This window comes from Panthera uncia, chromosome E3, assembly GCF_023721935.1.
Source record: "Panthera uncia isolate 11264 chromosome E3, Puncia_PCG_1.0, whole genome shotgun sequence".
In the NCBI taxonomy this organism is placed as follows: domain Eukaryota; kingdom Metazoa; phylum Chordata; class Mammalia; order Carnivora; family Felidae; genus Panthera; species Panthera uncia.
This window is the reverse complement of record NC_064815.1, coordinates 18,225,465-18,249,958: the sequence shown is the minus strand read 5'-3', so window position 1 is coordinate 18,249,958 and position 24,494 is coordinate 18,225,465. Positions and strand designations below refer to the sequence as shown.

The 24,494-nt window shown below is 44.8% G+C and overlaps 2 protein-coding genes across 3 annotated transcripts in view; one reads left to right on the top strand and one right to left on the bottom strand.

The window, feature by feature from the left end:
* LOC125928126 (integrin alpha-D-like) overlaps positions 1-24,494 on the bottom strand; it is a 74,575-nt gene that overhangs the window by 2,570 nt on the left and 47,511 nt on the right. The gene's annotated exons all lie outside the window — the stretch shown is intronic.
* The window catches only part of LOC125928619 (integrin alpha-D-like), a 36,286-nt gene continuing 16,025 nt past the window's right edge, over positions 4,234-24,494 (top strand). Inside the window, exons 1-28 of the mRNA XM_049639353.1 lie at positions 4,234-4,489; positions 6,265-6,370; positions 8,982-9,085; positions 9,218-9,288; positions 9,414-9,528; positions 10,881-11,011; positions 11,675-11,820; positions 12,339-12,492; positions 12,589-12,739; positions 12,935-13,008; positions 14,309-14,438; positions 14,553-14,695; positions 14,847-14,987; positions 15,081-15,290; positions 15,992-16,122; positions 16,241-16,398; positions 17,281-17,435; positions 17,694-17,825; positions 18,651-18,724; positions 18,955-19,096; positions 20,617-20,730; positions 20,844-20,923; positions 21,023-21,106; positions 23,381-23,459; positions 23,623-23,730; positions 23,838-23,915; positions 24,119-24,232; positions 24,383-24,473. Coding sequence (XP_049495310.1) covers positions 4,456-4,489; positions 6,265-6,370; positions 8,982-9,085; positions 9,218-9,288; positions 9,414-9,528; positions 10,881-11,011; positions 11,675-11,820; positions 12,339-12,492; positions 12,589-12,739; positions 12,935-13,008; positions 14,309-14,438; positions 14,553-14,695; positions 14,847-14,987; positions 15,081-15,290; positions 15,992-16,122; positions 16,241-16,398; positions 17,281-17,435; positions 17,694-17,825; positions 18,651-18,724; positions 18,955-19,096; positions 20,617-20,730; positions 20,844-20,923; positions 21,023-21,106; positions 23,381-23,459; positions 23,623-23,730; positions 23,838-23,915; positions 24,119-24,232; positions 24,383-24,473 — 3,250 coding nt within the window. The 5' untranslated portion in view covers positions 4,234-4,455. The remainder of the gene's footprint in view (positions 4,490-6,264; positions 6,371-8,981; positions 9,086-9,217; positions 9,289-9,413; positions 9,529-10,880; positions 11,012-11,674; positions 11,821-12,338; positions 12,493-12,588; positions 12,740-12,934; positions 13,009-14,308; positions 14,439-14,552; positions 14,696-14,846; positions 14,988-15,080; positions 15,291-15,991; positions 16,123-16,240; positions 16,399-17,280; positions 17,436-17,693; positions 17,826-18,650; positions 18,725-18,954; positions 19,097-20,616; positions 20,731-20,843; positions 20,924-21,022; positions 21,107-23,380; positions 23,460-23,622; positions 23,731-23,837; positions 23,916-24,118; positions 24,233-24,382; positions 24,474-24,494) is intronic.

Sequence of the window (24,494 nt, the reverse complement as noted above, 5' to 3'; positions counted from 1 at the left end):
ACATCTCCAAAGTCAAGGGAATTAAAAGCAAAAATGAACTATTGGGATTTCATGAAGATAAAAAGCTTCTGCACTGCAATGGAAACAATCAACAAATCTAAAAGGCAACCAACGGAATGGGAAAAGATATTTGCAAATGACATATCAGACAAAGGGTTAGTATCGAAATCTGTAAAGAGCTCACCAAACTCCACACCCGAAAAACAAATAACCCAGTAAAGAAATGGGCAGAAGACACTTCTCTAAAGAAGACATCCAGATGGCCAACAGGCACATGAAAAGATGCTCAACGTCGCTCCTCATCAGGGAAATACAAATCAAAACCACACTCAGATATCACCTCATGCCAGTCAGAGTGGCTGAAATGAACAAAACAGGAGACTACAGATGCTGGAGAGGATGTGGACAAACGGGAACCTTCTTGCACTGTTGGTGGGAATGCAAATTGGTGCAGCCACTCTGGAAACCAGTGTGGAGGTTCCTCAAAAAATTAAAAATAGATCTACCCTATGACCCAGCAATAGCACTGCTAGGGATTTACCCAAGGGATACAGGAGTGCTGATGCATAGGGGCACTTGTACCTCAATGTTTATAGCAGTACTTTCAACAATAGCCAAATTATGGAAAGAGCTTAAATGTCTACAAACTGATGAATGGATAAAGAAATTGTGGTTTATATAGACAATGGAATACTACATGGCAATGAGAAAGAATGAAATATGGCCTTTTGTAGTAACATGGATGGAACTTAGTGTTATGCTAAGTGAAATAAGTCATATAGAGAAGGACAGATTCCATGTGTTTTCACTCCTATGTGGATCTTGAGAAACTTAACAGAAGACCATGAGGGAGGGGAAGAAAAACATGGTTAGAGAGGGAGGGAGCCAAAATATAAGAGACTCTTAAAAACTGAGAACAAACTGTGGGTTTATGGGGGGTGGGAGGGAGGGTTGGGTGGGTGATGGGTATTGAGGGCACCTGTTGGGGTGAGCACTGGGTGTTGTATGGAAACCAATTTGACAATAAATTTCATAATAAAAAAAAGAAAAAAGAAAAACAGAAAAAGAAAAAAAAGACACATAATAATTAAAATGGCAAAAAATAAAGAGAGAACCTTGAAAGCAGCAAGAGAAAACCAAACAAGAATATTTTATCCAGCAATGTTAACATTCAGAATTGAAGAAGAAATAGTTTCCCAGGCAAAATTTAATGGCCCTACCTATGGCATATCATTTTAAGTATACATGTGACAGTTATTTAAAATACTGGAAATGTCAAATACATGTTATCATTATAAAATCATTTGTAAACAAAAGTTTTTAGCTCAACTTACTTGAGCTGATATTTAATGAATAGAAAAAATTAATTAGAAGCTGGGAAGGGCACTGATGCAGGGAACGGGGCCAAAGATTATGATTGCTGGCTTTGAGGCTGACTTACCTACTTCCTGCAAAGAATGTCAAGGACAAGTTGAACAATACCCTTCTTCCTCTTGTGCTAAGGGGTCCGTAGCAAATAGCACCCTCCATCAGTTCTGTGAATCTGTGAACTTCTCTTTGTGTTTAGAACCACAAAATGATTTTTGATTATTTTCCTTAACACAAAATGTAAAGATATCTTCGTTTCCTCCATCTACAGTACACCTCATCTTTTAGACACAATCTTGAATGAATTAACATTTCATACATAATTTTTAATTTGGGACTTCCCTTCCCAAGCAAAGCTTGAGGGTAACTAATATTTCGCTGAATTCAGCAACTGTAAAGATTTCCAACTGCCTCAATTGTATTATCATTTGTCTCAGCAAAATTTTTGCTTGTTTTGCACTCATTAAAAAAAACAATAAGGGCATATTGCAAAAAGATATTAAAATATTTATAAAAACCACACAGTGTCATAAAAGTATCTTTCTCCTAGGCCTGGTGATGAATGTTCCAAGGTTCTGATTCCTCCAACTTGCTGCAGGTGATATTCCTCAACTCTAGGTATCTTCAGGGCACTTAATGGGGGTTCTATACTTGGCAGAACCACCAACTCTCTGTAAATTTTTTAAAGTTTTTGATATGGTAATTTATAATAAATACATATTTGGTCTTTGTCTTTTTTCTGGCACAGAGCTCCTAAAATTCTTGGAATTCCCAAGTGATAAGAACAATATAGGTGTCTCATGTTACAAGGTGAGGTTTGGAAAGCACCTAAAAGTGGGAACTGGTTGCCAGTAGAGTCAAACATGGAATTAGAAGGTTAGAAGTTTCAGTCTCAACCCCCCCTCCCCAATTTCCTGGGAGGGGAGAGGGGCTCTAGATTGAGTTCAACCACCAAAGAGCAATGACTTAATCAATCATGCCTATGTAATGAAGCTTTCATAAAAATCCAAAAGCAGAGTTCTGGTAGCTTCTAGGTAGGTGAACAAGTAAAGATCTGGGAAGATTGCCATGATTGCCATGAAGCCTTCATGCTCTTTCCCCATACCTTGTCCTATGCATCTCTTGCATTTGGCTATTCCTGAGTTACAACCTTTTTAATGGATCAGTAGTTTGGTAAGTAAAGGGTTTTACTGAGTTTTGTAGTTGCTCTAGGAAATTACTCAAATCCAAGGAAGGGGTTGTTGCAGACCTTCAAGCTATAGCCAGTGGGTCAGAAGCACAGGATTTATGTATTGGTTTAATATGATTTTAGATCCACTAGCAAGACAAAATAAAACTTGCTTTCATAAGTAAAGTTGTTTTGATAAAAAAATAAAAGAAAATAAAAAAGTTGTTTCAGGATGTCATTATCTCATCTTTTCTCACTAATAAAAACTCAGTAGCTCAGCTGTTGAGGGCCCTGCTGGAGGCTTATCAGTAAAAATATGTGAAGAAGCAACCCTGAAAAGGGGACTTTAATACAACAAATACCAAGAGTTTGTGAGGACTATCCAAGAGTGTTTAGTATGGTCAAGGTTACAATTGGCTGATCTAAATAGCCTTCTGAAGACCTTGGGGGAAGTTAGCTCCTGCCATGGTAAAACCAGCAGTGATGAAAGCCATGCAGCAACCTAATGTAGAAGATCATCTTGCCCACTTACACCTTGCCATTGTTCCCTATCACATGTTGTAGCACAGGGGAATTTTACCTTTGCACTGGTAGCTGGACATCAGTTCTTGGTTGGCTAACCTATCTCTGCTGAGTATCATTTTGCCCTGTATTTTAACCTTATAAATCTATTCCTGGACTTTGATACTTTGGACCTTTTTTCATGTTTTTGAGAAACATTTGTGTATGCTTAATTATAGAATATTCAAAACACAAAGGAAATTACAAAGAATAAATACCCTTATCTACCCTTATCCCATTTAACAAATGTTAAAATATTAAAGTATTAGATACCAAATATCAGGAGTTGAATGTTAAGTTTAACAAATTTAGAAGTTCCCTTTCCACCTCATCTGAGGTAATCATTGTTCCATATTCTATCCTCATAGATTAGTTTTGCCTGTTCATACAAAATGAATCAAACATTTTGCAGTCTGGTGTTTGACTTCTTTTCCTAATGACAAAGTTGAGATTCATCCATATCGTTACATCAATCTGTAATCTGTTCTCTTATTATGGACTAGTAAACCCCTTGTATGACTACTAAGCCTATTTGCCAGTTTGATTATACATTTTCCTCTTGATGGAATCTGTTTTTTAATTTATTTTAATTTTTTAAATTTAAATTCAAGTTAGTTAACATATTGTTTATTATTGGTTTCAGTACAATTTAGTGATTCATCACTTACATATAACATACAACAGTGCTCATCCCAACAAGTGCCCTCCTTAATGTCCATCACCCATTTAGCTCACCCCCACCTACCTCCCTTCTAGCAACCCTCAGTTTCTATTCTGTATTTAAGAGCCTGACACAGGGCTTAAACTCATGGACCATGAGATCATGACCTGAGTTGTAGTCAGTCACGTAACCGACTGAGCCACCCAGATGCACCGAGTCTGGTTTTTTAAACAACAGCCTAACTCGTGCTCAATCCCCAACACTGCTATCTGAGGGGGAGGTCTGCCTTTCTCCAGACTCACATCCATGTGGTGGGTCATCTTCAGCCATCTGTTTTACCCCTCCCAGTCATATGCACTTTGGTTTCTGGGCCCCAGGGGGGGTCCCAGGATTCCCTGGGTATCAACTGGGTCTCAAGGGATGGGGGAGGGTGGACTTCTGGGAAAGCCAGACCCTGGACAAGGAAGCCAGATCTCTAGAGGTGGTGGCAGTGGGAGAGTATGGGCGATTTTCTCCAAGGGTGTCTTTGGCCTCCTGTCCCTGCCTCTGTTATATGATTAACCAAAGACTTCCTCACTGTGCCCCTCCTTCTGTTACTTGAAGGCCTGAGTCATTATTTTAATTCTCCCTGAGGACACTGAGCATCCTTCAGTGCTCTATTGCTCAGCTCTTCACTTCTCCTTCGATACACTGCTCAATGATGGCTTTTGGAATTATGCTCCTCTTAGATGGTAAGTGGGGCCTCAGAGCTGGAAGAGGTCTGTCTTGTCTCTGAGACAGACCAGAGGTCTCTATCTGGTAGGGCATTCTGGGGCTGGTGGTCAGCTCATATAGCTCTGTGGAGGAGGTGAGGCAAGGGAGTGCCTTAGTGTCTAGAGTCTGGTGTGGAAAGAGGAATGGCCTGGAATCAGGGGAGGGTCATAACCTGAGCAAAGATGAGATAAGATGGACTCATAGGCTAAGTTTGGGTGGAGAATAAACTACTTCTCCACATTCCCCAAGGCTTCCCCCCACCTTCTGTCAGGTCCCTGGTGTGTGTGTGTGTGTGTGTGTGTGTGTGTGTGTGTGTGTGGTATGGTTGACAGGAGTCAGCCTCAGAGCCCCAGGGGGGAAGGCCATAGAAGTCACTAGGGAAGGGAAACTTTGGATATCTCATCCTTGGTCCTTGGTTTTGATTTCAGGTAGGTTGTTCCACGACTGCCAAGAGAATAGTCCAGAAATTGAACCTGTAACAGGATCACATTTCTGTGTCATTTGAAATGATTTGTGTGTCAGTCAAAAATCAGATTCCACACAAAAATCCAGACTTTCAGCTTCTCTTGAGAAATGGGAAGGTCTGGAGCTCTGAATTCTAGACCCTGGTAATGCTTACCTCCTTTAAAAGGGCCACATTCTCTAAGTGCCCATAATTCCCTGGTACTCACACCACCCACTTCACTCACTGATGTCACCCTCTTGGCCTCTGAGACATTTCAGTCTGAGACTTTTGGCATCATCCTACTTGTCTGGTCATAGGTTCTTTTTTCAAACTCAGAAATAGAATCATCCTTTGAGGAGATTTGGGATGTGAAGCTCCCTTGCATGTGGCCATGGTAGGGTTATGGCACCTTCAACATCTGGCCTTTTCCCAGAACCCCAAGATTCAGTTGTTTGGACCTTTCCTGTCACATCCTGGCCTAATGGTTTATATTCTTAGAGCTTCCCTACTTTGGGGTTGGAGTTGACTCCTCAATCCAGAGACAGCTGGGAATTCTAGTAGAAATGGAGAAGAAACCTGCTGTCTAGGAGTGAGGGTTGTGGGAAAAACCCTTGAAATGTAGGGGACCTTCCACTGAGGTTTTTGAGCTTAGTCACCAGAGAGGAGAATGTGAAGGATCAGGAGAGTGGGTTGGAATCCTGGCTCTACCAGGGACTTCCTGTGCAGTTCTGGGTCAGCCAACAAATAGTAAGTAATTAGTCACCTGTTAAGGGCCAGGCACTGCCTCAGGCACCAACACAAGATGGTTGCAGTCCTTGTTGTCTTAGAGCCTAGCACCAAGGAAGGGGGGCATGGGAAACACATAATAATAAATAATTAATCAAAAAATTCTAAGTCTGTTTCCCCATCTGGACCTTAGGGTGGGCCATGATGTAATTATTAATGGTGTCCCTTTCATTCTCAGAAGGTCTCAGTTTAGGAAATGAATTGTATTATCATAAGGGGCATTCTTGAGCTAACATACCATGAGGTGACAGGCTCAATTTCAGGTTGTACATGTCCTTTGAAATATCCTTGAGGGGGCATTTCTCTGGATTGTTGCCCTTTGTATTGTGGTTTGATTATTGTTGAGGAAGGGAGAGACAGGAGCCACACAGATGGCAAATCAGGAAACAAAAGAACACCCTTCTCCTGGGAAGATGAGCTGGACTGGGGTGGGCATCAAGATCCCAAAAGTCAGGTATCCAGAGGAGATGAGGCTTCTCTGACTGTTCCTCCCACCCTCACTTCCCTCTCCATATTCCTCAGTCATTGCTTCTTATTATGGGTTCAACTTGGATGTGGAGGAGCCCATGGTCTTTCAAGAGGATGGAGTTAGCTTTGGACAGAGTGTGGCCCAGTTTGGCAGATCGAGGTAAGCCCTGCCCACTCTCCCCACCCTCACCCCTTCAGCCTTTGGGCAAATGGATGAACATGGATTAGGAGGTATCTGGAGGAAGGGCAGCATGGGCAAAGTCTGACACCACTGACACCACTACTACCAACTATTCACGGTCCCAGGAAGGGTCACAAACTCTGGACAAGACACTCCTTCAGGAGGGAGATCTTGAATCTCCTCCAGACAGGTCTCGCCTCATGGCATGTGACCAGTGTAAGTGACCAGTACAGTTACCCTTGCACTTGTAATAATGTTTTGCAGTCTTCTTCTTGAAATTATTAAGAATTGATCTTAGCATTTGTGTGTGGTCATTAAGATTGATGGGGAAGTGGAGATGTGCTGGAGGCTTGGAGCTTTGGCTCACATGCAGTCTAGCCTTCTGTGGAGTGGTTCTTAGCTTCCTGCTTCCCCACACCTATCCAGTGACCCCTGCTGCCCTCAGCCCCTGGTATGAGTTAGGCAAGGTCAAGGTTGGCTGTGCACAGTTTTCCCAGTCTGTGGGGTTTGCACTGGCCCTGGGAAAATCCCTGTGCCTTGGGGAAATCAACACTAAATAGCAAACAGGTAAAGACAGGACAGGTAAAGAGGAGGATCATGGGGAGGAAAAAAAAAGGGACAAAAAACTTTTTTTCTCCCAGAATAAAAGGCCCACATTTTTATCTCACACTGGGACTGTCAATTATGTACCTCACCCTGCTTCCAGAAACTCACATTCTCAGGTCCCAGCAGCAGGGACCCAAGTTGTTAAAGTCCCAATGTGATGCAAGTATAACGGAAATCTGGAGGCATAAGAAGGAAGAGATCAAACCCAGGAGGGAATTCTAGGAAGGCTTCACAGAGGAGGTCAAGTTGGCAATGAGCCTGAGAATACAAGAAGATTTCATTGGCCAAGAAGTAGCATATTGAGGTCACTGAGTTCTAAGAGCACATCCGTCCCCCTTCCTCACCCAGCTGTCAGGCTGGGGCATGGAAGAAAATGCCAGATGTCAGAGTTATGGGGGTTTTTTTTTGGTTTGTTTGTTTGTTTTGAAATATACAAGGCAAAAACTGAAGTGCCCAATCTTGGAAGGTCCAACTCAATAAATTTTTCATATGTGTATACCCAGGTAGCTGCCGCCTGGATCCAGGTACAGAAAACATCCTCAGGTCCCCTCCCCTGGATTCCCTTAGGCCTTTTCTGATCACTCAAAATCCAACAAATTCAAAGATAGCCACTGTCCCACTTCCATCACCATCAGTTACACACACACACACACACACACACACACACACACATCTATAAACTATTGATTGACTGCTGTTCACCAGTATTAACAAAAAAGTAAATATATAGATTGGATGACATGCTGATTGCTACAAAGTTATTGTTTTTCCTGTTGTCTGTTGAAACACAACCCAAACACTGAAAAGACTAAGCCTATGAATCAGGAATAGATAAGGTAAAGAAAAACATGTAGATGAAAAGTTTGCTCATCCATTTATGCCAGCAGGTCCCAAACTGCTACATCTCTAACCATCTATTTAGATTTTCATCAGCAAGTGTTAGACCCACAAGGATTTCAGTTTTCCATAAAGGAATAGCTTTCTAGAAGGAAGATTTAAATGCTAACCTAATGTGGTTTGACTGGCTAATTAGTTAAAAACACACAAATATTTGTCTAGTTTTCTCATCTGAGTGGAGAGATTGTTGGCAGACATAACATTTTTTTAAAATTAAAAAATTCTCTCCTCTCAAAAGGTTTTGTAAATAAATTTTTGCACTTATATGACTGTAGATATTGATATGGAGTCTGATGCTTTTGCTTTAAGTTGTCCAACTCAAATTGCTTATGTTATATTTAAATTATCCAATTAATTACAGAACAATATTTTTGTTTTGATACCTTATGGCTTAAAATTTTTCCATGTAGGGGTGCCTGGCTGACTCAGTCAGCTAAGCATCCGAGTTTGGCTAAGGAGATGATCTCACAGTTTGTGGCTTAGAGCGACACATTCAGCTTTGTGCTGACAGCACGGAACACGCTTGGGATTCTGTCTCCCCTCCCCTTTGCCCCTCCCCACCTCATTCATGCTCTCTCTCTTTCAAAAATAAATAACCTTTAATTTTTTTTCCAGGGCACCTGTTGGATTGAGCACTGGGTGTTGTATGGAAACCAATTTGACAATAAATTATATTTAATATAAAAAATTCTTTTTTTCCATGTAACTTGAGGTGATCTATTTCTTGGGTGGCTCAGAATGATGGTACCCCAGAAACAAAATGCACTTACTCATGGCTGGAAAATGTTTTTCTTTTGAATATATTTATTTTTGGTTAATGTTAAAAAACAGCACTCAAACCATTTGTATATATAAATACAAATTTATTTATGTATCCTCACACATACACAAACAAAAAGTCCAGCATAGTCCTTCAGCACATGTGGGTTAAACTGAAGCTCTCCTTTTTGAGTAGCCTCATGAGTGGCAAATGCCAAGAGCTTCCCTCTCAAACTCTCACTTCCTTGTTACATGGTGATACTTCCTCACTTGAAGTGCCCTGTGCCCTTACCCCTCATACAACTATATGTCATGCTTGTGCCTCCAGACTCGTGGTGGGAGCCCCCCTGGAGGTGGTGGCAGTCAACCGGACAGGACGGTTGTATGACTGTGCAGCTGCCACTGGCCTATGTCAACCTATATCACTGCACAGTGAGTGACTCCACCTGGGAATTGGGGCCCTCAATCTTCCTGTACCAGAATGTCTCTCCTTGGCCTCTAGTCCTGATTCTCCCCCCAAATGAGGGTGTGCCCATGAGTATGATCATGTGTATCTGCCCTCAGCACCACCAGAGGCCGTGAACATGTCCCTGGGCCTGTCCCTGGCAGCCTCCAACAATCGCTCCTGGCTGCTGGTGAGTTTCTCTGGGTCATAGAAGGGTCACAAGGGCAGGATCAGGGGCCAGAGGAGGCTTGGGCTGGGGGAAAAGAAAATGGAGAATTCTGGGGCCCCTTTGCTCACACAGGTCTCTGCCTCTAGGCCTGCGGCCCAACCATGCACAGAGCCTGTGGGGAGAATATGTATGCAGAAGGCTTTTGCTTCCTGTTGGGCTCCCACCTGCAGACCATTCGGACAGTGCCTGCTGCCCTGCCAAGTAGGTCCCTTTAGAGACAGCATTTCTGTTTTATACACATACTGGCACAGAAGAGTGGGCAGAGCCTGAGACTATGGTCTTGGCCTCCTGTGCTCATGGCCTCTTCCCAGAGGCCTCAGTGAGCCCAAGAAGGTCTGGGAACATGGTCTTGCCTCGTAAGAAGGGCAGCTTACAACAGGTTCTCTAAGCTGGTCGAGGGGGAAAGTTTTGGATGAGGCAGAAGGGAGCCTCAGAGTGCTGGCAGCAGGAGGCATGAGGATCTCACAGTTGCCAACAGGTGTAGAGATGCTTCTTGGGCTTTCAGAGGAAGGGTGAAAGGTGGATGGTGAAAATGTGGTGAGGATGATAGATCCAGGGATCCAAGTACGAGGCCATTCCTGATCACTCACTGATGAATTTCTAAGGGGAGAAAACATTAGGGCCATGGAAAATGTGATGCACAATTTTGTTGCTGATGTCTTCCACAGAGAGTGGTGCCAGGGACACTGAACATCATCTCTCTGAGAGTCATTCTGAATAAGTCTGTCTTCTGTGTCCTTGGGCAAGTGACCTAATTCCCTGGTTTTCATTTCCTCATTGGTTAACTGGGTCTTAATAATTGAGGTGGTTATGAGGATTGAAGGATTTAATATAAATATAAAGTGCTTAGACTTCTGCTTGGCACATAATATGTAATTACCATTATGACAGAAATTCTAGCTAGGACCATGTGTTTGGACTAGGAGGAAGATACAGATAAACTGTCTTCTCTGTGGTATCAGAAGAGATACTGGGCTCCAAGTAAGAGCTAGGGGCACTTAAAGTGCTGACTGAGAGCAATGCTTTGGACCAGAGAAGTCATGATGCCAGGGAAAAATAAAATAGCAGCATAAACAACTCACAACCAAACTGTGAGAGCAGAATCTACAGTGGGGACAGAGAGAGTGGAGGAAAGGTGTTCAGGACTTTGGGGGGTGCCGTGACCTGCCTTGGATGTCTGTGCAGCCAGGGTAGGGGATGTGGCATTTCAGCACTAGGAAGTAGATTCTTAATCTCTATGGTCTATTTAACCCATCCCTCCACCTACGTCTCTTCTGGAAAGGATCAGTTTGTTGTCTATAGTTGAGAGTCTGTTTCCCTGTTTCTCTCTTTCTCTCTGTCTCTATCTCTCTTTCTTTGTGTTTTTGTTTTCTTTCTTAATATTTGGGCAATGGATTTGGGCCTTTTCTGTGGAGGGTGTTGGAAAATTGGTAATAATTGATTCATAGACCAAGAATGACCCCGTAAGTCTGTTGAGCAGGAAGGGTTTCTGGGCCCTGAGAGACAGCTGGGCCCCACACTAGCATCTCTGATTCCTTCCTCCTTCTCTACAGAGTGTCCAAGTCAAGAGATGGACATTGTCTTCCTGATTGATGGCTCTGGAAGTATTGACCAAAGGGACTTTAAGCAGATGAAGGACTTTGTCATAGCTGTGATGGGACAGTTTGAAGGCACCAACACACTGGTGAAGATTGAATCCCCAAGACCTGGGAAGTGCTGGGCATGTGGTGGTGGCTGCCTTTGGGAAAGGCCAACCTAGGGGGAGACCTGGCACTGGTGGGGGTGGACTCAGTGGACCTGTGCCATGATAAGGCTAAGGTCTCAGTGCAGGGCTGATTTGTGCCCTTACCTGAGGAAATTCCCCTGTGGCATTTAATATGTCTTTATATGGCCCAGGAAATATAAGTTTTTTTTACTGTTAAAAAGCATTGAAAGGATTGCAAAAATAGTTTTGATATGAAATTAGACTGAAGATACCTTGGCCAAATACTTAATGATTTCTTTGTTGTGTTTTCCATGCAACTCATGATTTCTCTTATTTTATTTCTCACTAATTAGTGTACATGTGTGTATGAATTCTTGAGAAGTGAGGAAATATAGCCTACAAGTGGATTTTATACGTTATGAAAGTTTTTAAAAATCCTATTTTAACAAATATTGCAGTATTGCCAAAGTATGAAAGAAACATTATTTGTTTTTGATTTCTAGTTTTCTTTTTGGGCCAATTTCCCCCTGAGTTTTAGCCTCAAAAACGTGGAAATTGTTTGTAAATCCAAAGTTAATCCAAAATTAAAGTTTATTAAAAAATAACTCTTGAGCACCAGGGCCTTTTTCTTGGCCTTTGCAGTTCTCATTGATGCAGTACTCCAATGATTTGGAGATCCACTTCACCTTCACCAAATTCCAGAGCAGCTCAAGTCCTCAGAGCCTGGTGGATCCAATTGTCCAAATGAATGGCCTGACGTTTACAGCCACAGGCATCCTGAAAGTGGTGTAAGTTCCGCCTTCTACCTCATGTGGACACATTGCCACACCACTTCCTCATGCTGGTCTGAACAGCCCAACTCCAGGACTATGGGAAGCTCTGGGGAAAGGGTCTATAAAGGGAAGTAAGGAGGCTGTAGGGGGAATGTTCCTCCTTGGATCTGTTCCCAGATACAGGATGGGACTCTTCTGCAGTGTTTTTTCTTTGCCTGACCTTGGATTGGCAGGACCCAGATTCCAACTCGAGCAGCTTTGGCTCAGATAATCTGAGTTCTCATTCTGGCTCCCTGCTGGTGACCTGGGAAAACCTGGGAGTTACTGACTTTAAGTCTCAGTTAACTGCCAAATGAGGACAACTTACAACTTGGTTGTAAAGATTACATGAGATAATATGCACCTCATGCATGGCATAGTCTGAGGGTACCAGGATTCCCTAGTCTCCCCAGATGACCTTCTAGAGCTGCAAATGATTTCTTTTCAAAATCAGTTTCATCTCAGGAGAGCCAACTCCCTTTCTTCCTTGACAGGAAAGAACTGTTTCATAGTAGGAATGGTGCCCGTGAAAGTGCCAAGAAGATTCTCATTGTCATCACAGATGGGCAGAAATACAAAGACCCCCTGGAATACAGTGATGTCATGCCCCTGGCAGAGAAAGCTGGCATCATTCGCTATGCCATTGGGGTACGTCCTCTTCCTCGTGGCTCTCTCAGACTGAGACTGCATCTCACCCATGCAGAAAGGCTGGTGGGCTCCTCCTCAGCTGCCTCTCTGCCACAGGTGGGAGATGCTTTCCAGGAACCCACTGCCAGGGAGGAGCTGAACACCATTGGCTCAGTGCCCTCTCAGGATCACGTGTTCAAGGTGGACAACTTTGCAGCACTCAGCAGCATCCAGAAGCAGCTGCAGGAGAAGATCTTTGCAGTGGAGGGTAAATACAGGGCGAGCTTGGTCTTGGAATCCAAAGGTTCCCAACCTGATTGTTCCCTACAGTTCTGAGGGTCCATCCCTATTCACATGTCACCCAAAATTGTGCCCCAGAACCTGAGACCCGGACTCATTCTTCTCCTTCTAAGTCCTTGTGGTCTCATGGTCCCCAAAGCCTAAGTGACCTGTTTTCCCACAGGAACCCAGTCGAGGACAAGTAGCTCCTTCCAGCATGAGATGTCACAAGAAGGCATCAGTTCAGTGCTCACCATGGTAGGTGGAGCATATGCTTGATAAACAGGTCTCAGGCACCAATCCTGGGCCAGCCCTGTGCTGGGACCTGGGACCCAGAAGTAAATAAGAAGGAGATCCTGTCCTCAAGGTCACTGTCCATTTAGAGAGAGACATATAGGCAGTGTATGTAGGTGCTAGGAGCACGGCAGAGAACAGGATAGCCAAGGTTCCTGCTCTCACAAAGAGCACACATACAGTGGGAGGAGGCAATAAACACAAACAAAAGATCTTCAGATTATGCTCTGTGTTAGAAGAGAGCAAGAGAGATGATCAGAGGAGGCCTGAGGAATAACAACTGAGGGTGAATGATGAGAAAGGGATAGATGTGGAAAAATCTGGGGAGAGATTGCTCCAGGGAGAGGAAAAGGCAAGTGCAAAGGTCCTGAAGCATGAACAAGGTTACTGCACTAGAGAGATAAAAGGGACAGCATAGCTGGAGCAGGGTGAGTGAGGGGCAGCATGGAAGGAGTGGGTGGAGAGATGGGAAAGGCCAGATCATGCAGACCGAAGAAATGACAAAATAGCATGACTTATGTGAAAGTAGATGTGTGTTAAAAATATCCATAGGGATTTTCTTCAAAAGAGTTTTGGGGGTGAGTTGGAGGGACATAGAAATGAATCGAGGTTGGTAATGAATTGATCATTGAACCTGGGTACTTACGAGTTCATTGTGCATTTCTTTCTACTTTTGTATATGTTCTAAATTATCTATAGTCAAAAGTTTAGAAAGGCAATAAGCAAGGTATGCAGAGTAGGAAACACCTATCACTCCCCGAGGGAGCCAAGGAAGACCTCACAGAGAAGGTGGCTTTGAGGATGACTCTTCCCAAGAGAGGAGTTGCGTCTCAGAAAGAGAGGAGAGGTGTCCAGGTCAAACACTCGGTGTGTTCAAAGCATAGAGCAACTCCACAGGTTTGTCTGGGGAGGACCTGAGATGCCATCCTCAGGGTCTTGGTGACAGGGAGCCATCTTGGGTTGCCAGCTGGGTGATGGCTATATATTTGGTCTGAGGAAACCTAACACTGAGGAGGATGGAGAAGAAGAACACAATAGGAGGCAGAAAGGGCAGTGGGTGAGAAGAGCTGGGACTTACTGGAGCAGTGGCACTGGGGATGGACTGAGAGAGACATTAGGAGTCAGGGATTGAAGCTGCTGGACAGGACTGGGGAAGGAAAAGAGAATTCCAAATAATGAGTGGAGTCGGTAGCAGGCATTGCTTTGGAATAGGCTGCCTTGTTTTGACTCAAAACTGCTTAGCCCTGGAATCCTTTCCTCCCAGGATGGACCAGTTCTGGGGGCTGTGGGGAGCTTCAGCTGGTCTGGAGGTGCCTTCCTATACCCCCAAAATATGAGCCCCACTTTCATCAGTGTGTCTCAAGAGAACGTGGACATGAGGGACTCTTACCTGGGTGAGAAAAAGCTGTGGTTGGGGGCACAGGCGGGAGGAGATGAGCTGCCTGGAAAGGGCAGGAACTTAAGGGATGGGGAGGAAGATTTTGTGCTGAGGCCTGCCCTCCCCCCAGGTTACTCCACCGAGCTGGCCTTTTGGAAGGGGGTGAAGAGCCTGATCCTGGGGGCTCCCCGCCATCAGCATACTGGGAAGGTTGTCCTCTTCACCCAGGAGTCCGGACAATGGAAGCCAAAGGCTGAAGTTGCAGGGACCCAGGTTGGGTGTAGAGGAATCCAGAGTGGACCATGAGGGTGGCAGGGTGTCCAAGGATGGAGAGGGAGGAGATGAAGGGGTTTGGGGGACCACGGGGTAAGGTTCTGGTGGCAGGGGGCAGGCAGGCAGGGTGACTTAACGCTCTGCCCTCCAGATTGGCTCCTACTTTGGGGCCTCCCTCTGTACTGTGGATGTGGATAGAGATGGTAGCTCTGACCTTGTCCTCATTGGGGCTCCACACTACTACAAGCTGACGTGGGGGGGCCAGGTGTCCGTGTGCCACTTGCCCCAGGGGGTGAGTGTCTGATGAGACCTGGGCTGGGTGGGGCCTGGGAGTGGGGTGGAGGGGTTGTCTGGGTTGGGGCATGACACAGGTTTTGTTCTGCAGAGGGCTAGGTGGCAGTGTGAGATCATTCTCTGTGGGGAGCAGGGCCACCCCTGGGGCCGCTTTGGGGCAGCCTTGACAGTGCTGGGGGATGCGAATGGGGACAAACTGACAGACGTCGCCATCGGTGCCCCAGGAGAGCAAGAAAACCGGGGTGCTGTCTACCTATTTCATGGAACCTCAGAACTGGGCATCAGGCCCTCCCACAGCCAGGTGAGGCCCCTCTCTGAAGCCTCTTCCAGTTCCACCTCCTTTCCCATGTCTTAGATGTGCCTGATGTCCCTGTGCCTCTTGTCATGGACCTTAGTAGTAGCTATTCTCCTTTTAGGGGTTTATTGCCATGAACTTCACCAGGCCCAGCTAAGTGCAAATTATCTCTCTTTTGTCCTTTGGCTCCAAACAGACTCCAATCTGTTGTGGGCAGTTTAGTGGGTAAGAGATTGCAGGCCCTGGTCAAATGCCTGGCCAGTCATGTCAGCTGTGTTGCCTTAGGCAGTGACTGATTTAACCTCTGTGAGCCTTAGTTCCCCTCTATGAAACATTAAATGATAAACTCCATAGGCTTCTTGTAAAGACGACTCAATGGAGTACTAAGTACTCTGTTCATCAAATATTTATGAAGGAATATACACGTGATGAGTAAATTAACCTATTATATTTCTATTGTTATGCTTTAATTTTGTCATTAGCCTGTACCCTCACATGAATTGGACCAAAGGAGCTTGCCTCTCTCTGTCTGAGATCCCTGGGGTGTCACTACACTTGCTTTCCATTCCTACCCGTTCATCTCTCCTTTTCAATTTTTCCATTCAGTTCTACTTTCATTCACTGTATTCTCCTTTCCAAATCTTTATTCTCAAACCTCTCAAATGACCTTCCCTTGACTTCCACTTCTCCTTTCCCTCTTTGGCCAGCGGATTGCAAGCTCCCAGCTCTCTCCCACACTCCAGTATTTCGGACAGTCGCTGAGTGGGGGTCAGGACCTCACCCAGGATGGACTAGTGGACCTGGCTGTGGGGGCCCGGGGACAGGTGCTGCTGCTCAGGTGATAACTCCCCACATCCCACCCTTTCCCTCTGTGTGTCCAGTTCAAAAGCTGCCGCCTCCCTTGTTCTCCTCCCCAAGGTCAGAGTCAGGTCCTCAGCCCCTCTTTGCACCCTCAGGAGTCAGCCAGTGCTGAATGTGGGGGTGACTATGAGATTCATGCCCTCAGAGGTGGCAAAGGCTGTGTACCAGTGCTGGGAAGAGGTGCCCACCACTCTGGAAGCTGGAAATGCCACAGTCTGTCTCACTATCCGCAAAAGTTCACTGGACCACTTAGGTGAGTTTCTTCCTAGTGAGTCTAGCCCCTTACCCCATAAAGGTTCCCACCCTATCGTCAGGAGAGAATGCGCCCAGGAATCCAAATACCACCTCCACATCCACCCAGCTGCCAGTGTTGGAAACCTGGGTCCCTTTTCTCCCCCTCTCCCCACACCCAGGCCATAGGTTCTATCTCCAGGGTACATCTGCCCATTTCTCCCCACTGGCCCCAGCCACCTCCTACCTTTCCTACCTATACTTTGAGCTGTTCCCATGTCTGTTTTTTGCAGCTCCCACCCTATCCCCATAGAGAAACTATAGGGATTGTTCCTAAAATGCAAATCTAGTTTCCTTACTTTCCTGCTTAACACCCTTCAACCACTTTCTTCTTGCATTTAGAAAGACCAAAATCCTTCCCTACAATGTCCTTGCTGACTTTGCTCCTCTCTGCCCTTCCAAACTCACCTCATCCCACTCTCCCTTTTTGTAAATGTGCCATCATCTCTCTCCCTTCTCGTCTTAGCCACTGTTCTCATGGTCTGGGATTTTCTCTTCCCCATTCTTCACCAACCCCTGCTCATCCTCCAGGTCAGAGATCAGACAAGACCCACCCAGGGAGGCACCTCTGACGTCCAGCAAGCCCTCCTTGGTACAACTGAGGATCCCACTGTTGAGTTGATCATGGTGTGACATTAAGTCCTACATGCTCATCTCTTTTCCTAGACTGTGAGCTTGGGGCTATATTTCTCTATCTCCTTCTCTACCTATATCCCCAGCACCTGTTACATCTCATGACCCATAGAAAGTGCGCAGCAAATATTTATTGCACGAATAAAAAAAAAGCATAGAACTTCAGAGGTTCTCTTTGACTTTTCGTCTTCTGTTTCCCATTCTCCTCCAGGTGATGTCCAAAGCTCTGTCAGGTATGATCTGGCATTAGACCCAAGCCGCCTGATTTCTCGTGCCATTTTTGATGAGACCAAGAACAGGACTTTGTCTCGAAGGAAAACCCTGGGGCTGGGGGATTACTGTGAAACCATTAAGCTGCTTTTACCAGTAAGGACTTTGGGTTCTGGGAAAGGTGGGGGGAGAAGGAGCCCAAGGATAATCTCTGGCATCTCTGCTGCCTGTTGGGTGAGGTGGAAAGGGTGGGGAGAGTGGGGCCTGAGAGAGGAAAGTTGAGGCCAGAGTACCTGGCTGAACAGCTTGCACAAAATTCTGACTGGACAGCAGGAAATGGATGCAGTTGAGAAGGGCCAGTGGTGGAAAGTAAGGAGAAGGATAGTGGGGCTTTGAAAGCCTATTCTCCCTCAGGACTGTGTGGAGGACGTGTTGAGTCCCATCATCCTACATTTCAACTTCTCCCTGGCTGGGGAGCCCATCCCCTCATCTCAGAACCTTCGCCCTGTGCTGGCTGTGGGCTCACAGGACCTCTTCAATGCTTCTGTGAGTCTTCTGACGAAATCCCAGGGATGTACTGATTTTCACTGTATCTCTGTGTGCTTCAAAACCTATTTTGGTTCCCAACCACATCAAGTCCAAATTGCCTCCACCCAGTTACCAAGGCCCTGCCTAGCTAAGACCTTTACACATGTCCCAGCTGGTGCCCACTTTATCTCAATATAAACTCTCTGGTTCTCATTTTTCAAATCCTTCCCAACTTTTCTCATTCCTACTTCTGTTCCTTTTTCCATGTGGTATCTCCTACTTGGAAAACATTTCCTTCTCTCCACCCCAAAGATCTTCTCTAGTCCCCAAAGCTCCAGTCTTATCTTCCACTCTTTTGGAAACCACATTCATCATCTATCACTTCTCTGGCTTCCTATTACTTCATGGTGATACCAACGTTACATGACTGGAATCATAGCAATCTGCATCTACTTTTGTGGGTCCTTTAGAATTGTGGGTTCCATAAGTACAAGAACCATGTCTAATTCACCTGTAGTTTCCAGTTTTTCTAACTCCCTACCCACCCCCTTATTGTTACTTAACAGTGTTTGTTGAATAATTGTTCCAATGTGAGTTGGATTTAACTCCTCAACTAAATTCTGTGCCCCTTGAAACCAAAGTTCTTATCATTCTTTTATATTCTAACTGCCCCTTCCCCACTGCCCCACTTCTTGTCAGTGTCTAGCACACTGTTGTGTGCAGAGTGGGTGTTCAGTAATACTCAATAATGAGTATTACTCATTATTAAGAGGAGTGCTCCTAATGAGGGGAATGAAGAAAGGTTGAGACATGGATGGGAAGAGATATTCTGTTTTGCTGCAGCTCCCCTTTGAGAAGAACTGTGGACAAGATCACCTCTGTGAAGGAGACCTGAGTGTCAGTCTCATCTCCTCAGGGTGAGCTCTATCTGCTTTCATTTCTAGACACTTAAGCTTTTGGGTCTCCCATCCTCATAGGATGAGATGTACTTTTGTTTCCCTTTGGCTCTCCTTCTAACAAAGAAATTTTGATCGGAATGTTCTCAGCCAATAGTTCATGAGTTCCCACAGTCCCACCCCTACCCCCTATCCAATTCCAACTCATTTCCAATGGAGCCTCTTTTTCAGTTTTGTCCTTCCTCCTCCAGCCTGCAGACCCTGGTGGTAGGGAGCTCCTTGGAGCTTAATGTGACAGTGACTCTGTGGAATGAAGGTGAGGATTCCTATGGAACTGTGATCAACTTCTACTATCCAGCAGGGCTGTCCTATCGACGAGTGTTAGGAACCCAGGTAAATAGCTCCCTTGGGCTCCAGTTGCTGGGATCTCTTCCCTGCTCTGGGTTATAGTAGTTTTCTTTTAATTCTTCTCTGGTGAAATATAAACACACACACACACACACACACACACACACACACACAGACATACACAGACACACACATACAGAGTTCCAGAGTCAGAGAGGGATGGAGGGAGGGAGGAAGGGAGATAGAGTGAGAAGTGCATAAAGCTTATGTATGATGAATAATATTAATGAAATGTCTATGTAATTAGCATCAGGTCAAGAAATAATACACTGCTGGCACCCCCAGATGTCCTCCCTGTGCCTTTCCTTATAACCTCACTCTCTCCCCGAAGGTAATCACTAAAGTATATTAGGAACTGATGATCACAGTAAGAATAGTGATTGCCGTTTCTTAGATAAAACCAGTGAGTTTTTGCCAATATTTGAAATTTATATGAATGGAAACATGTTATATGTTCTCTTGTATATTTATTCATTTCTTCAACATATGTTTGTGAAATTCATCCATGTTGTTCCTTGTGGCTGTAAAACACTTTTATTGCTATTTGGAATCCCTTTGTATGACTGTACCACAACTTATTTACCCATTTCACAATTGATGGTCATTTGAGTTGTTCTCTGATATTGGCCATGACTATTCTTGAGCATGTATCTTGGTACACATATGCATAATATTTGGAAGATGTATGTCAGTTATGGAATTTCTGAATCATTGAGTATGCATATTTTCAATTATAATAAGTAAAGTCAAACCATTTCCACCTATTTGCACTTCCATCACCTGTGGCTTTCCATCCACTCCAACACTTGGCATTGTCAGACTTTAAAATTTTTGTCTATCTGTTGATACCTCCTTGAAGTTTTAATTTACATTTATTTAATGAAGTTGAGCAAATTGTAATCATTTCCTGGTCATTTTGATTTCTTCTTTTAGGAAGTGCTTGTCCAAGTCTTTTCCTTATTCTTCTACTGAGTTGTCCATACTTTTCTAGTTGTTAAGAGCTCTTTAATATTCTTGTTACTAATACTTTTCCAGTTATATGTATTAAGTATATTTTACAGTCCTGTTCCCAGTCTTTTCAGTCTCTGTATAGTGTCTCTTGATGAGCCAAATGTCTTAATTTGATTGTGGTTGAATTTTATCAAATATTTTCCTTTGTCGTTTTTTTTTTTTTTTTAATGTGTGGATCTTGTCTGAAATGCTTCCCTACTCCAAGGTTATGAAGATAATCCCCTGTATTATCTTTTAAAAGCTTTATAATTGTGCCTTTTCACATTAAGAATTTTTATCTAGCTGGAATATTTTAATGTATGGAGTGAGGTAGGGATCCAATGTGTTTTGCTCTTTTGTTTGTTTTATTTTGTTTTGAATGGGCCGATTTTCCTAAGACCATTTTTTGAAAAGTCTGTCCTTTTCCCTACTGTTCTGCAATGCCCCACTGTTATATATCTAGCCCACATATGCACATGGGTAACATATTTGAATTTCTTTTCCTCCTCTGGAAGCAACCACACCAGCGCCCACTGCGACTGGAATGTGAGGCAGCGCCCACAGGGAATGAGAGCCTGAGGAGCAGCAACTGTAGCATCAACCATCCCATCTTCCACGAGGGCACTAAGGTGAATGCTTCCCCCCAAATCCTCATCACTCTGCTCCTTTGTCCTTACCCATTTTCTTCCCTCACTCCCCCATGACTTTCCTTATCCCCATTCTTTCATTCTTTTCCTCTCAGGGCACCTTCCTAATCACATTTGATGTCTCCTACAAGGCCACCCTAGGAGACAAGTTGTTTCTGAGGGCCAATGTAAGCAGGTGAGTCCAGGTGTATCCCTCACTCTTCCATCTTATGCTCCAGTCAGAGGTTTCTCTCTTGGATTCCTTCCCAACTGGGCTCCCCCCCTCTCTCTCCAGTGAGAATAATAAGCCTACATCTAGCAAGACCACCTTCCAGCTGGAGCTCCCTGTGAAATATGCTGTCTACATGGTGATCAGCAGGTATTTAATACCTGCCCTCCCTTGACCTCTGACCTTCCTCTAAGCCTAGTACCTCCCATGGCTGCCCAGCCTGCTCTTGAAAGGGTGGGTATCTAAACTATCCCCTCTGATTCCTCACATGGAAATACTTGTGACCAGCCGTACATTTATCTATAATACCATCTACCATACAGTTCTTGCTTCTTCTCTGATGAATTGGCCTACTATTTGGATGCACATTTGCCACCATTGTGCACTCCTCTCTCTTTCTCTAAGATGGAGGCTTCCTTTAACATGAAGCCAATTCTGGTTTTGGTGCTAGATATGAATGTGCAGAGGTGAAACTAACTAGGTTAAGATTGAGGCTTTTTTAGCACTCTGAAGTGGGGAATATGGTTTGTCACCACACAGAGGAAATAAAGGTCAGGTTTTCACCAAACCAGAAGGAGAGCAGAGGTGTGAGAAACTGCTGGGAAAGTCTCTAAGAGGCCAAGGCTGCAGCAGGCCACAGGAGAGGCAAGTGCAGGGTTGTTGCTCTCAGTTTTGAAGGTGGGTGGAGGAGCAGGGGCAGGTCAGGCTGGAAGCAGGGCAAAGAGCCCTGAATACCTCACCAAACTCCAGAGGCTTAGTGAGTTGGTCAGAAGCTTATAATATTGCCATGGGACAGAGTTTGCTACTGTTGTTGCTGCTGCTGCTGACACATGAAATTTTAGGGGAACTGGGTTGGGGGTGCTGATCAAACAGTGTGTCATTGCCCTTCCAAACTCTGTGTCCTAATTTCCCCTTCTAACCATGGGAGAACAGTGAAACTTGTAATTTAAGAGCTTCCAGTTATATATACTTATGATATGACAGGCATTTTAAATGTACTTGACACATATCTACATTCCTTTAATCCTTCGAATAACTCTATGACATAGTTATTGTTAACCACCCTTTTTTAGCAACAAAGAAATCAAGAGGTTAAATAACTTGCCCCTGTCAGTCAGCTGGGAAGTGATAGCACCACGAATCACTCAGATGGTCTGACTCCAGAGCTTGTGCTCATGCCCATATACTACTGTGCCTCTCCAAGGATTGGGAAAACTGAGTGATTTACTGAAATTTGAAAAGAGAGTTAGAACTGAAGTTTTAAGGTGAAAAAACTGAAGCACAGAGAGAAACATTTGGGATCAGGAGCATAGAGGAGGGCAAACACACTGAGGGAAAAAATAAATCCTAACATTTATGTCATTGCTGCAAACTGCCTCACAACTCTATTACAGGCGCTATTATTAGCATCCTCATTCTAAAGAGGAAGAAACTACAGGGCTCCAGAGAGGTTTAGTAGCTTGCCTTAAATTAGTTGGGTAGGAAGTGGTAGACTGAAATGTGAACCCAGATGGCTTGGCTCCAAAACCTGTGTTCTTAATCATCAAACTGACAGTCACATCTGTGGGAAAACTGGGGTGGGGGGCGTGGAGTTTCCGTATGGCTGGCCTGGCTTCTGTACACTAGCTGCTGGTGAAATGTGCATGTCTCGTTGCTTGTTTGCTTGATTCCACTGAGACCTTAGATGATAACTCTGGAAAGACAGGGATTATGGCTTGTTAACTGTTGTATCTCCAGAGTCAAGCACACAGCCAGTCACAGGGTAAATGTTTACTGAAGAAGGCCATGGATGCATGGATAGATGGATGGAAACCCACCTGCAGCCTGGGACATTTATGTCTGCTCCAGGGTCTTGTGTTCATGCACCATCCTTTTTCACATTTACTTAGCTGCCCCAGGATAGCCACATTTATTTTATTCTTTCCATCTGGAGGGGCTTGCACTGCATTTTTTTCTGAGTGATCCAACCAAGATTCCCTTGAGTCCCCTTAGGCTTTTTTGTTCTGGCAGTGGCCTCTGAAAGCATTACCTAAGGCCAACCACGTACCTACTAGAGGAGAAAGCCATGTGAATGCCTTCTCGTGGGAAAGTGTTTAAATGTTATAATAAGTAATGTTTAAGTTGGGCCTTTAAGTGACATTTTCCAGAAGGGGAGTGGTAATTACATTCCAAGCAAAAGAAAGAACTTGAACAAAGTTATGGGAACTTGAAAGAGTCAGGGTATCAGAGGGCAACCTAGCAGTTCTGGGTGACTGGGGCAAAAGTCATGGGAGAAGGGCTGAAGCTGAGTCTGCAAAGGCATGCAGGGACTGTAATTATATCTCTGGGCATTCTTCTGGGCCCACAGAGCCTTTGGAAGATGACTGGGGCAAAAGTGAGGATGGCTCCGTAGCTGTTTCTCACCAACAAGCCCTCTCTCTCCAGGCAGGAAGAATCTACCAAGTACTTCAACTTTTCAACTTCTGGTGAGAAGAGCAAGAAAGAAGCTGAGCATCGTTATCGTGTGAGAAGCCAGGGAGCATCCATATCTTCCCTCCCATGGTGCTGCTAATGTTTGGAGCTTGTGGAAAAGAGACAGACAGTGTACCTGAGGGCTAGAACCAGGAAAGGAGTAGGATTTGGGATGCTCTAGGACCACAATAACGTTCTGTCTCAATTTTCTGCAGGTGAATAACCTGAGTCAGCGAGATCTGGCCATCAGCATTCATTTCTGGGTTCCTATCCTGCTGAATGGTGTGGCTGTGTGGGATGTGGCTGTTGTGGCCCCTTCACAGGTGCCTGCTTGCCTTTCCTAATGCTCCGGAGTCTGACCCACAGTGCCCCACACCGTCTTACCAGTGAAATGTTGATCATTTTGTGGCTATTTTCTCTCTCTCACTAGAGTCTCCCCTGCGTGTCAGAGAGGGAACCTCCCCAGCATCCTGAATTCCTGACCCAGATTCCAGGGAGTCTTGTACTGGTGAGAAAGACCCTGGATTCCCATTGCAGGACCAGCTGTATATTGGGGTATATAGGGAAATGCACTTGCTGGGTTGCAGATGTATACATATGTCCTATAATTGTTCATCTGTTCTCGACCCCAAGCCTGACAGAGTTTATTTTCTGCTGTCGTTCTTGCCTAAACTAAGACCCTCTTCAACTTCATTCCTCTCCTGTCCCTAGAACTGCTCCATTGCTGATTGCCTGAGGTTCCGCTGTGACCTGCCCTCCTTTGGCATCCAGGAGGAAGTTGAATTCATCCTGAAGGGCAACCTCAGCTTTGACTGGGTCAGCCAGGTGTGTAGGCCCAACAGGAGAGCCCCCCCTTCCCCCCAGGATTCAGGTGCCACCAGATGACGTCTGTGTCCATCCTCCAGCCAGGACATTTCTTGAACTCTGTGCCTTTCCCAGTGCTAGTTCCTCATCTGTGCCCCCTCTGTTTTGTAGACATTGCAGAAGAAGGTATTGATTGTAAGTGTGGCTGAAATCACGTTCAACAGGTCCATGTATTCCCAGCCTGGCCACTGCCTACCACACAGTCACTACCTGAGCACTCAAG